This window comes from Bos javanicus, chromosome 20 (genome assembly GCF_032452875.1).
Source record: "Bos javanicus breed banteng chromosome 20, ARS-OSU_banteng_1.0, whole genome shotgun sequence".
NCBI classification, from domain to species: domain Eukaryota; kingdom Metazoa; phylum Chordata; class Mammalia; order Artiodactyla; family Bovidae; genus Bos; species Bos javanicus.
Window position 1 is genome coordinate 23,207,665 of NC_083887.1, and position 17,171 is coordinate 23,224,835.

At 38.6% G+C, this 17,171-nt stretch overlaps 1 protein-coding gene across 1 annotated transcript in view; it reads right to left on the bottom strand.

Moving 5' to 3' along the window:
- The window catches only part of IL31RA (interleukin 31 receptor A), a 52,827-nt gene extending 36,298 nt beyond the window's left edge, over positions 1-16,529 (bottom strand). The window contains exons 1-4 of the mRNA XM_061393499.1: positions 15,932-16,529; positions 9,808-9,925; positions 8,453-8,622; positions 2,020-2,171 (exon numbers count right to left, since the gene is read on the bottom strand). Coding sequence (XP_061249483.1) covers positions 2,020-2,171; positions 8,453-8,622; positions 9,808-9,925; positions 15,932-16,034 — 543 coding nt within the window. The 5' untranslated portion in view covers positions 16,035-16,529. The remainder of the gene's footprint in view (positions 1-2,019; positions 2,172-8,452; positions 8,623-9,807; positions 9,926-15,931) is intronic.
- Between the last annotated feature and the right edge of the window lie 642 nt (positions 16,530-17,171).

Sequence of the window (17,171 nt, forward strand, 5' to 3'; positions counted from 1 at the left end):
ATTTTCCAGGGGAATATAGATCCTGGCTTATTTTTCTTGTTGGATTTTATGAAGTAGTCACAGGACTCTGGGATCAGACAAAAGAAACCAAGGGTTGCTAGACAGTAGATCACACAGAAGTTCCTCAGATTCACTGAGCCCATGATATGTGGTATGAAGATGAGCTTATGTTGTGCTGGGGAGTGCCCTACTTAGGGGTTCCTTTCTGGGTTCCAGAAACTACCAATCAGTGAGTCTTATGTTCTTATAGTCAGTTCTAGGAGAATGGATCCAGAGTTGGCACAGAAAAGAAGCTGAGAGGAAGAGTGAACTCATTATTTCTCTTGACTTGAATATAAGACAAGTGAAACTTAACCAATTTTCTTTTCTGAAAGAGTCCTAGTCTAGTGGAGGATGCAATAGATATAGTACGGTGGGCTTCACTAAAGGAAACAGTCTAGTGATGGCCTCATGGCCAAGATGAAAAGAGGAGGCTGAATGACTGTGGTGGCCTTCTATATTCAAAGAAGCCTGAGTAAATGAGCTTCTTTTAGCTCAAAGTAGAGGCTGATATCTTTGGATGGGCTCTGATATAGTCATTCTTTTTGATCAATGATTAGATGAAGGTATAAAAGTGTTATCATATCTGAAGATATTAAAAAAATTAAAAAGTAAAAAGTTAACTCTAAGGTTTATTGAAAAGTTATAAAGTAGAAAGTTAACTACAGGCTTTGGGTAATAGAATAAAGATTCTCAATAGGCCAAAATGATGGATAAGTCCAACCTGAATAAATTCAATAGGAAGAAATAAAACATCAGCATTTTAGGTTAAAAAGGGATAAGTTATAAGACAGTGGAAATGTTCTTACTAGAAAATCTTTTGTGTGTTGAGAGGAAAGTCAAAGATTTAAGTGATTTAATTGGCTGGAAGCTAAGAGTGAATAATGTAAGTTGGTTAGAAATAGAAAGTTGATATAAGATCAAACTGCATTATGGAAATATGATAATTATTTCTGAATTTTGTGGTAAGAAAATATTTCTCAAGATGCAAAAGACAATAAATATAAAGGAAAAGGTTGATAAAATTTGACACTATTCATATTAAGAAGTTCTGTTCCTCTAAAGTTACCATTAAGAAAGTGAAAAGGCATGATGCATAGTGAGAGATGTTTACAAGACACATAAAAAATGAAAGACTCATAAACAGAATATGTAAGTAACTCCTGTAAGTCAATTAAAAAATCAGATCATCCAACAGAAAAAAGTGTGCAAAAGGCTTAAATCAATATTTCACAAAGAAGAATTCCAAGTGGCCAATAAATACATGAAAAGACATATAATCTCATTAAAAGTCAGGTAAGTGAAAATTAAAGCCATGATTCCATTGTGTACATGCAACAGAAGACTACACTGGGATAAAAATGTATAAACTCCAGCACTGTAAAACATGAATGGATCTTAGAAGCACAATATTGAGAGAGAGGAGTCAAACATAAAGAAAATACAAAATATATGGATTCCATTTATATACTGTCTCCAACTACATTGCTTAGGGATGCAGGCTTACATGGTAATACCATAATAAAAAGCAAAGAAGTAATTACTATGAAAACTAGGATAATCATGAGTTCTAAAGGCAGGAGGAGTGTGTCATCAGAAAAAGGTAGGCAGGGGGCTACAGCATGCTATTTTTTATATCAGTGGTTTTTACATGCACACTGACTTAATCTGTTAAATGCAATATTTATGTTTTGTTCACTTTCTAAATATGTGCTATAGATCACAAAGCTTAGAACAATTTAAAAGGAAATTCCCAAGCTATAGACTTTCAAGAACCAATGTAGCTAGACACAAAACAGAATGAAATGCAAAAATAAAGATGCATATAGTAAAACACTTTTCCAATCTAAAAGGCCCAAATAGGAAACTGGGGAGAAAAGTATTCACTATTGTCTCTCTTAAATGTAGAAAATGGAAAAAATGATTCCAGGCAACAAATGTCAACAATTCTCTTAGAAACATTATAATGGCATAACTTACCCAGTGGGTACTATTTACTGCTCTGAATCGAAGTGTATAATTTAAAGTAGATGACTTAGGTGCCAACACGGGCTGTGTCCATTTTATTTGAACCATTTGTTTGAGGCCCAAAATTGGTTTCACACTGGAAATCTTAGGTGGCTCGATTTTAGCTGAAAATAAAAATTATACAGTTTTTGTATTTGTACAAAGACCAGAAAGTGCTAATAACATCCACCCAGAATTGCAAAGGAAATCATAGTGCATATTCTATGATTTAGTGTACGCAAAAGGCAGTAGGAAAGCAGGGCATAAAGAATGCTGCTACCTCCCACCCCTTCAAAAAAGAATGTACAGTGAGGAGAGGCTATATTTCTGTGGGTTTCTTTCTTTCTTTCTTTTTTTTTTTTTTTTAACAAATCAGCCTTTTACCGACTGGGTCAGATCTTTTGTCAAACAGAAGGGAGGTAAAAAGAAACTTCATGACCAGAGAATGGGTGGTTCCTCTTGTCTATTCTCCCCATCTCTCTGTCTTTGACCCCCAGGATGAAGAAGTGCTCAGTAGAAAGCACCTTCATTTCCCCTGAACACTACAAACATTCTCACCCTAAATCTCTCCTTGAAAAAGGTGGGGGGGGTGTTATAAAAGTAACATAGGCTCATTTCAAAAATTATTTATTTAAATTTATTTATTTGGTTGTGCCAGGTCTAAGTTGCAGCATAAGAATTCATAGTTGTAGCTTGTAGGATCTAGTTCCCTGGCCAGGGATTGAACCCACACCCGCTGCATTGGAAGGCAGAGTCTTGACCACTGGACCATTAGGGAAGTCCCCCCCACCCCAATTTTTTAAATATAGAAAAACTACAAAGAAAAACTTTAAGTCAATCATAATTCTATCAACCAGCATGCATGCTAAGTCACTTCAGTCATATTGGATTCTTTGTGATCCCATGGACTATAGCCCACAAGGCTCCTCTGTCCATGGGATTCCCCAGGCAAGAATACTGCAGTGGGTTACCATGCCCTCCTTGCCATCAACCAGAGATCATCATTATTAGCATTTTGGTGTATTTCCAGGCTTTTACCTATACAAAAATTTGTACTTTTTAAAAGAAAATTGATGTTATGCTAAATAAATCTTTTGTCATTATGAAAAACATTATGGAATCAGCGAACATCCCTTTGCATTGAAATTTTTCAAAACATGTTTTCAAAGCTTCATAATATTCTCTTATAGAGAAACAGAATTTGACACTTTCTCTATTAGTGTACTGTACATAGTGTTTCCAATTTCTCGTTTTAAAGCCCCCCTGAAAACAGAAGCTGAGTCTCAATCACAAGGCCTTTGATTAACACTTGGTACTTAGCAAATTTCAGATATTTGTTAAGTGAACAAGTAAGTGGATAATAGTTGTATCTTTGTGTGTATCTCTCATGGCTTCCTTAGATCCCCTAGGACAGAAGGATTAAATTAAAAAGTATAACCATTTTGGGGCTTCCCAGGTGGTTCAGTGGTAAAGAATCCACCTGCCAGTGCAGGAGATGTGGGTTTGATCCCTGGGTTGGAAAGATCCCTTGCAGAAGGAAAGGGCAACCCACTCCAGTATTCTTGCCTGGAGAATCCGAAGGACAGAGGAGCATGGCAGGCTAGAGTCCATTGGGTTCCAAAAGAGTTGGACATGACTTAGTGACTAAACAACAAACAACATAAACATTTTTAGGGCTACTTTCCACAAAATGTCATTTTGCTTTCCAAAATAGCTACAGTAATTGCAGTGTATGTGTATAGCACAATTTATTTATTCATGCCTCTGTTGGTGGGTATTTGGGTTGTTTCTATATCTTGGCTATTGTGAATAATATTGTAATGAACATGGAAATGCAAGTATCTCCTTAAGATCCTGCTGCTGCTGCTGCTAAGTTGCTTCAGTCGTGTCCGACTCTGTGCGACCCCATAGACAGCAGCCCACCAGGCTCCACTGTCCTGGGATTCTCCAGGCAAGAACACTGGAGTGGGTTGCCATCTCCTTCTCCAATGCATCAAAGTGAAAAGTGAAAGTGAAGTCACTCAGTCGTGTCCGACTCTTAGCGACCCCATGGACTGCAGCCTACCAGGCTCTTCCGTTCATGGGATTTTCCAGGCAAGAGTACTGGAGTGGGGTGCCATTGCCTTCTCCAAAAGATAAAAATAAAATAAAAGTTTGTGTTTACAAAGTGAAAAACCTTGCCCCTTTTAGGCCCATCGACAAGAGGCAGAGCCAATGTTAGCATTGTAATGTAAGCCTTTCAAAGGGAGTTCCTAAAAATGTTTTAAAAAGAAACCCAAGTCAAAACACTTCATAAAAAGAAAATCTGAGGCCCAGATACCTACACTGGTGAGATGTACCAAAGGTTTAAAGACCAATTACCACTGATCTTTCAGTTCAGTTCAGTTGCTCAGTCGTGTCTGACTCTTTGCAACCCCATGAACCGCAGCATGCCAGGCCTCCATATCCATCACCAACTCCTGGAGTTTACCCAAATTCATGTCCATTGAATCGGTGATGCCATCCAACCATCTCATTCTCTGTAGTCCCCTTCTCCTCCTGCCCTCAAACTTTCCCATCATCAGGGTCTTTTCCAATGAGTCAGCTCTTCGCATCAGGTGGCCAAAGTATTGGAGTTTCAGCTTCAACATCAGTCCTTCCAATGAACACCCAGGACTGATCTCCTTTAGGATGGATTGGTTGGATCTCCTTGCAGTCCAAGGGACTCTCAAGAGTCTTCTCCAACACCACAGTTCAAAAGCATCAATTCTTCAGTGCTCAGCTTTCTTTATAGTCCAACTCTCACATCCATATATGACCACTGGAAAAACCATAGCCTTGACTAGATGGACCTTTGTTGACAAAGTAATGTCTCTGCTTTTTACTATCTGTCTAGGTTGGTCATAACTTTCCTTCCAAGGAGTAAGCATCTTTTAATTTCCTGGCAGCAATCACCATCTGCAGTGATTTTGGAGCCCAAAAAATAAAGTCAGCCACTGTTTCCACTGTTCCCCCATCTATTTGGCATGAAGTGATGGGACGGGATGCCATGATCTTCGTTTTCTGAGTGTTGAGCTTTAAGCCACCTTTTTCACGCTCCTCTTTCACTTTCATCAAGAGGCTCTTTAGTTCTTCTTCACTTTCTGCCATAAGGGTGGTGTCATCTGCATACCTGAGGTTATTGATATATCTCCCGGCAATCTTGATTCCAGCTTGTGCTTCATCCAGCCCAGTGTTTCTCATGATGTACTCTGCATGTAAGTTAAATAAGCAGAGTGACAATATACAGCCTTGACGAACTCCTTTTCCTATTTGGAACCAGTCTGTTGTTCCATGTCCAGTTCGAACTGTTGCTTCCTGACCTGCATATGGTTTCTCAAGAGGCAGGTCAGGTGGTCTGGTATTACCATCTCTTTCAGAATTTTCCACAGTTTATTGTGATCCACACAGTCAAAGGCTTTGGCATAGTCAATAAAGCAGAAATAGATGTTTTTCTGGAACTCTCTTGCTTCTTTGATGACCCAGCGGATGTTAGCAATTTGATCTCTGGTTCCTCTGCCTTTTCTAAAACCAGCTTGAACATCTGGAAGTTCGCAGTTCACGTATTGCTGAAGCCTGGCTTGGAGAATTTTGAGCATTACTTTACTAGCATGTGATTGCAATTGTGAATGCATGCATGCATGCATGCATGCATGAATGCAATTGTGCAGTAGTTTGAGCATTCTTTGGTATTACCTTTCTTTGGGATTGGAATGAAAACTGACCTTTTCCAGTCCTGTGGCCACTGCTGAGTCTTCAAAATTTGCTGGCATGTTGAGTGCAGCACTTTCACAGTATCATCTTTTAGGATTTGAAATAGTTAAACTGGAATTCCATCACCTCCACTAGTTTTGTTCATAGTGATGTTTTCTAAGGCTCACTTGACTTCACATTCCAGGATGTATGGCTCTAGGTGAGTGATCACACCATCATGATTATCTGGGTCATGAAGATCTTTTTTGTACAATTCTTCTGTGTATTCTTGCCACCTCTTCTTAATATCTTCTGCTTCTATTAGGTCCATACCATTTCTGTCCTTTATTGAGCCCATCTTTGCATGAAATGTTCCCTTGATAGCCCTAATTTTCTTGAAGAGATCTCTAGACTTTCCCATTCTGTTGTTTTCCTCTATTTCTTTGAATTGATCACTGAGGAAGGCTTTCTTATCTCTCCTTGCTATTCTTTAGACCTCTGTATTCAAATGAGTATATCTTTCCTTTTCTTCTTTGCTTTTCGCTTCTCTTCTTTTCACAGCTATTTGTAAGACCTCCTCAGACAGCCATTTTGCTTTTTTGCATTTCTTTTTCTTGGGGATGGTCTTGATCCCTGTAACCCTTTCAAAAAACAGGACCAGGAAACACTTTCCAACTCATTCTGTGAGGCCAATATTTCCATGATGCCAAAAATATACAAAGATATCACAAGAAAAGAAAGCAAGAGACCAATATCCCCTAGGAAGATAGAAGAAAAACTCCTCAACAAAAAAACTATCAATCCAAATTCAGCAACATATAGAAAGGATTATACACTTACAACCATGTGAGATTTATTTCAGGAATACAAAGTTTGTTATTTTGTTTAAAAATTAACTCAGAAAGGATCATAGAACTAAATGTAAGAGCTAAAGCTATAAAGGTCTTTAAAAGAAAACAGAGTAGAAATCTTTGTGACCTCAGGTTTGGCACTAGATTATTAGTTCTGACTCCTGAGCACAAGCAATAAAGGAAAAAATAGATAAATTATAATAAAATCATCAAAATTAAATTATGTTTTAGTTTCAAAGGATATCATTAAGAAATTGAAAACATCACCCACAGGAAGAAAGAAAACATGTGCAAAACATATCTTATAAGGAGGATACCCAGAATATATAAAGAACTCGAACTTCCCTGGCAATCAAGTGATTAAGACTCACTCTTCCACTGCAAGGGGCTTAGGTTTGATCCCTACAGCCCCTCACAAAAAGAACTCTTAAAATTGAATAATAAAAAGACAACATATTTGTAAAATCGGCAAAGGTTATGGATTAACATTTTTCCAGAGAAGATGTACAAATGGCCAGTTAGCACATGAAAAGATGCTCAATACCATTAATCATTTGGTAAGTGCAAATCAGAACAGTGAAGTATGATGTAATACCCACCAGGGAAGTCCCCTAATACCCATTAGGATGGTTATAATAAAAAAAAAAAAAAAGTGCAATAACTAGTGTTGAAGAGGATATGGAGAAGCTGGTAACTTTATAAGTTGCTGGTGGGATGTAAAATGGTACAGCCATTTTGGTAAAATTCAGCATTTCCTCAAAAAGTTAAAGACTAAGTTATATGACCCAGCAATTTCATTAGGTATACATCTAAGAGAATTGAAGCCTATATCCACACAAAAATTTGTACACAAATATTCATAATTGCAGCATTCATAACCAAAAAGTGGAAACAACTAAAATGTCTATCAACCAATGTGTGGTTAAACAGAATGTGATATGTCCCTATGATGGATTATTATTCAGCTATAAAAAGGAATAAATGCTACAAGATGGATTGAACCTTGAAAACATTATGCTGTGAAAGAAATAAGATACAAGGACTATACTGTATCATTACATTTATATGAATTTTCAGAAATAAGTAAATCCATAAAGACAGAAAAATAGATTAGTGACTGCCAGAGACCAAGGGGAAGGTAGAATTAAGGATTTCTGCTAATGGGCATGAAGTTTCTTTGAGGGGTGATGAAAAGTTTCTGGAACTAGATCCTGGTGATATTTGTATAACTTTGTGAATATAATTTTTAAAAACTGGTGAATTGTCATTTTTAAAAGGTGAATCTATGGGGTGGGAGATGGGATGGAGGTTCAAGAGACAAACAGAAACAAAAACTATATTGTAAAGCAATTATCCTCCAGTTAAAAATAAATAAATTAACAAAAAAGGTGAATCTTATAACATGTGAATTATTCTCACAAACGATGTTATTTTAAAATTAAATAGTAAAAATGACTCTTTGAAAAAGAATTTGAAAGCAACAATCAGTGAGATATTTTTAAAAATAAGAGTTTTACTTTCTCCTACAGGAGCAATAATATACTGTTTCTTCTAATATAATTGATAGTACAAACTGCAAGAGAAAATCAAGGACCAGCAAAATGTTTCTCATTAATTTTTTTTTTTTTTTGGTCAGGTCCCTCCTTCCTTCCTTTCTTCTTCCCTCTGGCCCTACCTCTCTTTTCCTTCTTCAAAAGAAGACAAATTTTCCATATATCTATAACATACACCTATGTGCTTGAGATGTGAATCTACTTTTGAGTTTACAGATATCTCTTTTAAAAAACAGAAGAAGAGGGTATATTTTAATTAAAAAGTTCATAAGAATATAAAGTGACACTTACTTATGGTAGTTAAGTCCCAATATGTTATATCAGATTTAATTATGCCATATGCATTTTTAGCCTCCACTTGAATAATGTAAATATCTGGTGGTGTTAAACTTGAATAAAAAGAGCATGAAGAACCAGCTTTACTTGTAGAATTACAAGTATCATTTTCACGTACATAACACCTTTGAAGGAAAAAATGATTCAGCATGAGTTTAGTACAGCAGTTTAGAAACATAAGCATATTTAATATGTTAAGCATGTATTTGGTAGCTTCCTTCTGGGTCTCTCTTGAGAACTGTATAGTCCAGAAATTGATGTTTATCTCTCCAGATTCCTTCCTCACCTTCAAGAAGAGAGAAAAGTTACCATGGAGACCTCCCTGGGAACCCTGTAAGTCCATCAGAAGTTACACTCATATAATGCATTTCCTATTGGTAAGAAATAATGAATAGGCTCTTGAAAATCTCAGATTCTAACCTTGAGAACTTATTCTTAAAAGAAAAAAATAAAAAGAATTTGTTAAATAAATTACAGTAGTTACATAAATAGAATTTAAAATGATAGTTTTTAATACAACTATATTTATTGATATGGAAAGATGCCTGGTACTCTATTAATGGTGAAAAAAAGCAAGATGCATATTATGTAAATAATGATTACATTAATATGAAATTACATATTTATATAACTCTTCTTAAAGGTGTCTAGAAAGGTCTTCATCAAAATATTAAAAATTGTTACCTTTGGTGGTGGGATTTGGGGTGATTTTTTATATTCTTCATATTTTTCAGATTTAATTTTTTGCCATTGGTGTACAATGTTTTCAGAAAACTCATTACAATTATTTTCTTAGATAGATAACTTAAACCCTATCAAGCTGTAACTTAATGAAAACAGCTACACATATTGGTAGGAATCAAGTAGGTGGGTATTGCTAGAGTCCTCTGGGGACTATGTGGGAGATGAAACAGGCTGAGACCAGAAGAGGGGGCCCACTGTGTAAGGATTTGCAAAGGCAGGGGTGAGGGAGCAGAGACTGAACATACAGAAATATAGAATCATGGAATTTTGAAAGCAGAAAGGATCTCAGCATTTTCCATGGTTATCATAGAGTGCAAAAATGGCCTACAGGGTAATGTTGTGTCATGGTTATACAAGCATCCTCCCACCCTCTTAGCTGTAGATCCTATCAATATGGTTGCAAATAACCAAGTATCACCCCAGCCACTGGATACAAATAATGGTTATCTAGAAGCTATAATTGAGAAAACATTTTACTGTCTAAGTGACTTGAGTCATGAGTTAAAGTGGGAGCCTCTGCCTCCTCCCCTTACTCTCCCTGACGGCACACAAGCTCCCGTACTCACAAAGTTCTCCTGACTGTGTATGATATAGAATTAGCTTCTTTCTCTGGACTCCAGGTGCAAGTAAAATTTTTCGTATAGTAGAAGACGCAAGAAATGTTCTCAGGCTTAGCTGGCAGGTCTAGAAAAATATACAAACACAATAATTTTAGTGCATGATAAACACTGCCAGCATTAACGAGTTTGATGAAAACAGAGTAATCGAAAGCTGAATTTCTTGGTAAGTTACTAGGTATAATAGGTTCTCCTTATCAGGGCCATGGAAAGAATCTAACTCCATCTCTGCAGTTACTCCCTTTAAACAGCTAGATTTTGACTTAAAAAACACTTCTTATATTTTTATTCAAGGAAGTTCCTACCAGATAAGAAGTAAGAAGTCCATGACTTGTAGCAAGTAAAATATTGGAGCAGGGTAGTGAAAATAAGACGGAGCAAAGAACTCGGATGTCAGTTCTTGGTGCAACAGTACAAACACGCATGAGTCTGAAGAACCAAGGTCGTTTGGGCTGGTGGCCTATTTCACCAGGCATAGCAAGTCTAGTCGGAGCCTCATGTACCACTCAGCACCAACTCCAGCATGATATGGAAGTCCTAGCACTGCAGAGAGAGGGCTGGGGAAGATCTTCACATAAGCTCTGAACAGGTGAGAGTAGCAGGCAGGGATTCAGAAGTCCCCAGTATCTCAGGGTGAGGAACTGTGGGCGGGTGTAGATGTGTGGGGTTGGTCCAGGCCTGGGATTCAGAAGAGATCAGGCACGTTCAGGGTGATATGGCTGTAAATCAGGGCTGGGATTCAGATGAAGAGGCTTCTGTGCACAGGGGGATGTCAACCACAGGCAAACAGCTGGGGCATGAACTTCAGGAGTGGGTTTGGCAATGATACCCCAAAGCCCATGCAAAGCTGGCTGCCCGGCAGCAGATAGCAGAGAAGGGATAAGACCCCAGCAGAACGTCCAGAGGGAAACAAAGACTTGCTCACACAGATTTAGGAGAACAGGACTCTGAAGTTACGTAAACCCACTCATATACCCAGACACCACCCTAGGCAGGAGTAGGGGGACAGGCAGAAACTATGGAACTGTGCACCGTTACCCCAGAGAGGCTGAATCAGCTGGAAAACACTATAAATCAGAAGAAACAGAGACAATGCTAACAAATGTAAGTGCTGCCTGTGCTGTCCCCTTCCTCAGCCCTGCCTGGCTTTCCAGGGGAGCAGGGACTTTTTGAAAACTGATTAGCTTATTCCTAGAAAATAAGGATGTTATAAAATATATCTGCATATCTGACTAATGCATACATTTCAACTCTTCCAGAGGTAACACCTTCTAATAGGAAGTCAGTAACAAACAGTTTCAGAATGGGTTGTATTCACTGCTTAGATTTGGGAGTTTCGGGATTTGTATATTCACTCATGGGTTTCCCTGGTGATTCAGATGGTAAAGAACCTGCCTGCAACGTGGGAGACTGTGGTCTAAGAAATGAGAATTGTCCACATAGGTAAAGCAGCCCCTGGGAGAGACAAACAAGAGTGAAGCAGAGCAAGGGGGCCTTCATGTCATGGCCACATTTCCAGCTCTTTTCTGAGAAGCCTTCCTCTGAGTCCTTCAGATGAGCCTGATCCCGACAAGACCCACTAGTCAGCAGTTAAGTCAATGACTTGCTATCTATGCTACTTGCATGTTGAAAACCATGAAAAAGCTGGTGATCTCCAAGTCCAACTGCTTAAAGGACCAAAGTTAACTGACCTGAACCAAATACTACTACATGGTAAGTGGAGATCAGAAGGTAGGCCAATTAGCCCAGTAATTCCTCAGAGCCCACACAGCTTGAAAACACTCCCTCAGGATTCCTCAGGACAGCAAGCAGAATACTAACAGATACACACTTCACAACTGTCAGTGGGACAGGCAAAATCCTCTAAGAGGGTGAGCAAACGGTTAGCCAACAATGTCCCCAGGGACATTGCTTTTACACTGACTGACTCACTCTCTGGCTCAGAGATCTTGGCTGTGTGTGTTTGTGCATACATGTGGGTCTGTCTTTAGTCCTCTGGCCAATTTCCTTACAAATAGTCATCCAAAGCTAGCCTGCCCTCCACCTCCATTTCACTCATACCAGCACATGAGCTCTTAGCAGGATATCAAAGTTGATCATTGGCTGGAAAACAAAGAAATAAGATGTCTTTCCCTGTCTACTCAGAATAGTCTTTAGTTTTGTACTCTTCTCATTACGGCCCCCTACAGTCACATTTTATTTCCACCTTCATTCTCGGTCTGCCTTGCACAGGCTGACTCCAAAGACAGCCACCCAAAAACCAGCGTAGAAATAGATGGACAGAGGAGCCTCGGACACGACTGAGGTGACTTAGCATAGCACAGCACAGGAATAGATCCTTGTGGATCTAAACATATCCCCATCGAACCATGGTGAACTCTGGTCTTTACCATGCTTCCTTGAATATCTCTCTTCAGCTCTTTCAGAAGCTTTGATTAATATCTATAAAAACCATAAGTCAGAGGGGAATCCAACCTCTGGTTACCAGAACCATCAGTGTTATCAGATATCAGAAGAGAAAGTAGTTCTAAAAATGATTTTCCTCTTCACCTGAGCTTTTTTTAAGGAGTAACATTTGTTTTACTCTCACTGTTTGGTACACGGCAAGACAGAAATATTCTTGGAGAGGCCACTTGATATTGGTATAGAGAAGGAAAAAATTCTGTTTCCTTTCACTCTCCTAGGCTCTCCAGCCAGGGCCCTGTAAAATCAGACTGACAAAAGACAGATTCACAAGAGAAAAATATTATATTAATGCATGCAGTGAAATTACACAGGCAAAAACTCAATAAAGAGTCATTTAAAGGGGTGGTTAGAACTTGGGCTGGTAAAGCATCTTAAGACAAAACCAATAAATCTGTAGAGAACTGACAGGACAAAGGAAAATGAACTTAGGTTTTCAAGGGTAGCAGACTGTGAAAAGGTAAATATATGGGAGACACTAATGGAGCAGGGTTTACATGTGCAGATCCATCCTGGCACTGATTTTCTGTCTTCCTCATGGTCATAAAACTCCTCCAGGAGAGGAGATTTATAGCAGTCCTCACTTTTAAGAAGTTTCTTCTTTTAAACAAATAAAAGAAGTTCCACAAAGACTTCACTTCTGCATCTGTTGATTCTCTTTTGACTCCAAATAATAAATTGACTCCAAAATAAATCCTTATGCGAAAGTGGTATATTTTGAGGTGGCATATTCTGATCCCCTATGTTGGTGTTATGGAAGAGATTTATGATAAATAAAATGAATGCCCAGGAACATTTCCAGTACTCATCAGTATTTCCCCTTCCTGGACATAGGGGAAGATTTTATTTCCTTTCTTCCTTGAAATTGGGCATAGCAATGTGACTTCTTTGGCCCCTGACATGAAAGGAGACTAAAGCGCTGCTACATTATTATCCTTTTTCTCCTCCCTCTGCCCTGCACACCCTGCAAATCCATGTTGAGATAATGAGTCTTAGGCTGGTACAGCCTCCATCAGCCTAGGTCCTGCTTATCTGTGATGGACATATAGACTTTGTTGTCTTAAGCACTAAGATTTTGGGCTTGTTTATTTTCACTGCATAAACAACTTTCCCTGCCTCATGTGAAAAATAGCTTGTCTGAAAATCCAAGATTTTAGGACTCGGGAGAGGAATTCATTTAAGAGTAATTTTCCCTCTTCTCTTTGTTATGTTCTCATGACATCCTAACTCTGCATATGATCTCAGGGCATTGTAGATTTGTTTGATCACAAATGAGGGTGCCAAGGGGAACTGGAATAAAAAAGGAAAACCAGATCAACAAATAGCTTCAGTTTTGCTTTCTTGTGGATCCCATACATCTGAACTGCCCTGACTTATGTAAAGAACTGCCAGCGAGTAGCAAGGCTTATACATCTGTTGTCCTGCCTACCTGCTGGCAACTTGTGTGCCTATTTTAAGTCTTCTTCAACTTACCTCTAATTAGAATATAAACTCTTCATCAAAAGACTGTCACAAACATTATATAATTGTGATAGAGCAATGGAGGGCATTTTACCTCTGTTCTATTTTTCATAAAACCCCAGGAGTACTCACAGAACTCTTCAAGACTGCCACAGTCATGAGAAAAAAGGGAAGACTAAAGAGTTGTCATCCACCAGAAGAGACTAAGGAGACAGGACAATTCAGTGCAATATGCTACCCTGAATTGGATCCCAGAATAGAAAGAAAACATTAAGGAAAAACTGGTGAAATCAAGTAAAGTCTGGAATGTACTTAATAGTCATGTGTTAATACCAGTTTCTTTATTTCAGCAAGCATATGATGCTATTATAAAATATTAGCAATAAGAGAAACTGGATAAAGGGTATATAAAATTCTCTGTACTATCTTCACAATTTTTATATAAATTTAAAACTATAACAGAATGTGTTTTTTGCACGTGGATGACTAAAGGCTACGTTTGCCCCTCACACATATGTATCCTTCCACATGTTAAGAAAAAGCATATAAACATATTGCCACATTTCTAGAAATAACTATTTCCCCTATTTTTAGAAATAAGCAGCAATATTCAGAACTTTTCTCTAAGAAGGACCAGGAGAATGTTCTTGCTTATCAGCGAATTTCCTATATGCAAAAAGAACATTTTTCAAAATTAAAAAGATCTTCGCAATCTCCCTTCTTCCTCTCTACGCTCATAACACTTTGGTGTCATTGCAAAGTTAAATTTTGTTGTGAAAAGTGTCTTGAAGTAAAAGAAGGGCAAGGCTGAGACCAAGGGGAAAATTGTCTAGAAGGGAAGTAGTATGGAAACTAGAGTCAGTTATACAGGAAATGGTATTAATGAAAGGTAGTAAGAGAAGACAGAGATACAAGACTGAAAAAGACAAGTTGAGGGGAAAGGTGTTATGATGCTTATAAGCAGAACTTTAAATTGGACAATTGGAAGCAATTGGGGATTTCTGAGATGGCCAAAAGAGACTGAATGAGACAGAGACACACGGCCCTCCCTGCCTATAATGCCTACAAAGCTCTGGAGTGTCACAAGTATAACCCCAGGGACCTGCAAGGTGGGCCAGGCCATGCCAGAGGTCTGGAAGACATTCTCATTATCTCTGGATCACAACTGCCTTCTGGGTGACCTCCGATTATGAGACGTTATGGGCTGAATTGTGTCCCTCCCCACAAATCTCATATGTTTAAGCCCTACCCTCTCTCTGCTGTGCCTCAGAAGGTGACTGCATTTGGAAACAGGGCATATAAGGATGTATTAACTAAAATGGGGCCTTTACAATGTGTCCTAATTCAATCTCACTGGTGTCCTTATAAAAGGAGATTAAGATACACAGAGGGATGACCACATGAAGAGGCAGCAAGATGATGGTCATCAACAAGTCAAGGAGAAAGGTGTCAGAGAAAATCAACTCTGCAGACACTTCGACCTTGGACTTTCAGTCTCCAAAACTGTGAGAAAATAAACTTCTGTTGTTTAGGCTATCCAATCTGTGGTATTTTGTTATATAGCAGCCTGACCAGACCGATATTTATACTACATGCCTTGTCTACATTCCCAGTGCTCAATCACCATTTCTTTTAATCTGGTCTTATCTTCTTTAACATAATATGTGATCTAAGTAAAACATCTTAGATCTACAAGGTATTATATGGCCATTAGGCCCATAGTTTTGAGTTGGATCATTGTAGTGTAGTGATGTTGTTTCATTTCCCTTTATACCCTTGGAATTTATGGCAAATAGTGTGAAAATGTATATATGTTTCTATGTGTGCTTCCTATATGAACCAATGCACACTTCACACAGGAATCACCAAGATAATCACCTACTATTACTCTAAAACAGTGAATCTTGACTTTCAAAGGGTCATATCTCCCTTTGAAAATATGATAGATCATCTTGCCAAACTTGCACATGCATAAGTATACATCAACACACGCATACAACCCCACACAAATTTAGGGAGCTCACAAATCCCCCACTGTTCATCCATGAATGCCCATGTCCAGCTGCCCCTTTGTTCTCAAGTTAACAACTCTTATCCAAAAAAGGCAAATAGAATCGCATAATCCATAAAAGGGCACAGGCTGACCTACCTGCCAGGCCAAATCTGCAGAGTAGAGGGAGCATCCACAGTGTCCAGGCCCACATTGTTCCCAAATAATGCAGGGAGCCTGGAAAGAGAACAGAAAATATCATCAGTCAAGAGTTAGTTTGCTTCCTGTCTCTCCTCAACAGCTCTGTTTCTAGTGATAAACAGATTCTGGGAATTTTGAGGAAAGGTATTTTATTTTATATATTTTGAATTACATTCTATTTTGTTATATTTATTTGGTTAGCATCACATAGATCCCTCTGTGATTATTCCATTACCCCAGTCAATTTTTTGTCCACAGTTAATTCTACTATATAATACAAAAAGTACACCAGCCAGCAAGAATACACTCCAGAAAAACAGTACTGTCCTCCAGTCTCTGCCTCAGTTCCTGAGCACTCCAGCTAAACAAGACGTCTCGTAATTTCCCAAAAGCACCATGCAATTTCACATCTCCATGCTTTGTCATGTGGTTCCTTCTGTCTAGAATGTCCTTTCTTCCCTATTCCTGACAAAGTGATCCATCTTTCCAGACTCAGTTCAAAGCTAGCCTTCTCCAAGCACCTTCCCTGAACTCCCAGATGGACTCAGCCCGCCAGTCGGCCTCTGTGCCCCACCCACCCTCCATGCCATCTGTACTGTGCACACAGCACTCAGAATGGTCTTTAGTAGTTTACCCGCTGGCTTCTCTACAGATAGGGAGCTTCTGAAGAGTGGAGCTTCTCTCTCTGAGAAGCCTGAGTGTTGAAGGCAGTGCCTGGTACCTGGTAGACATTCACTATTGTTTGTGGAATAATTAGAATAACAAGGCTGCTGGCTCCTCACGTCATCCCAGATGAGATGGTGAGATAGTCTAAGGATTAAAGCAAATGTAAAGGCAATACCTTGCTTTCAGAAAGAAATAAATGATGCTACATTTTCAGCTGACATATCATTATGGGGGGAAAAGGAGAGTTTTCAGCAAAATGAATCATTTTAGGGAAAGTTGAATGCCGCATTTCTGGACAAAAACCACAGGGATAACATTTTCTCACACACAAACCAGTTGAAACACCTAATGAACTGAAAGTGCCTAAGGCAAAATAAAGCTGAGTGAGAACTTGGATCCATAGAAATACCATTATGAAACAATAAAAGACTAGTTACATAACAGCAATAGTTAATGCCTGTTACTCAAGAGCTGTGGCTAATCTCTCCCAAAACAACCATTTTGATTTAAATGAGTATAAAACTTAGGAAGT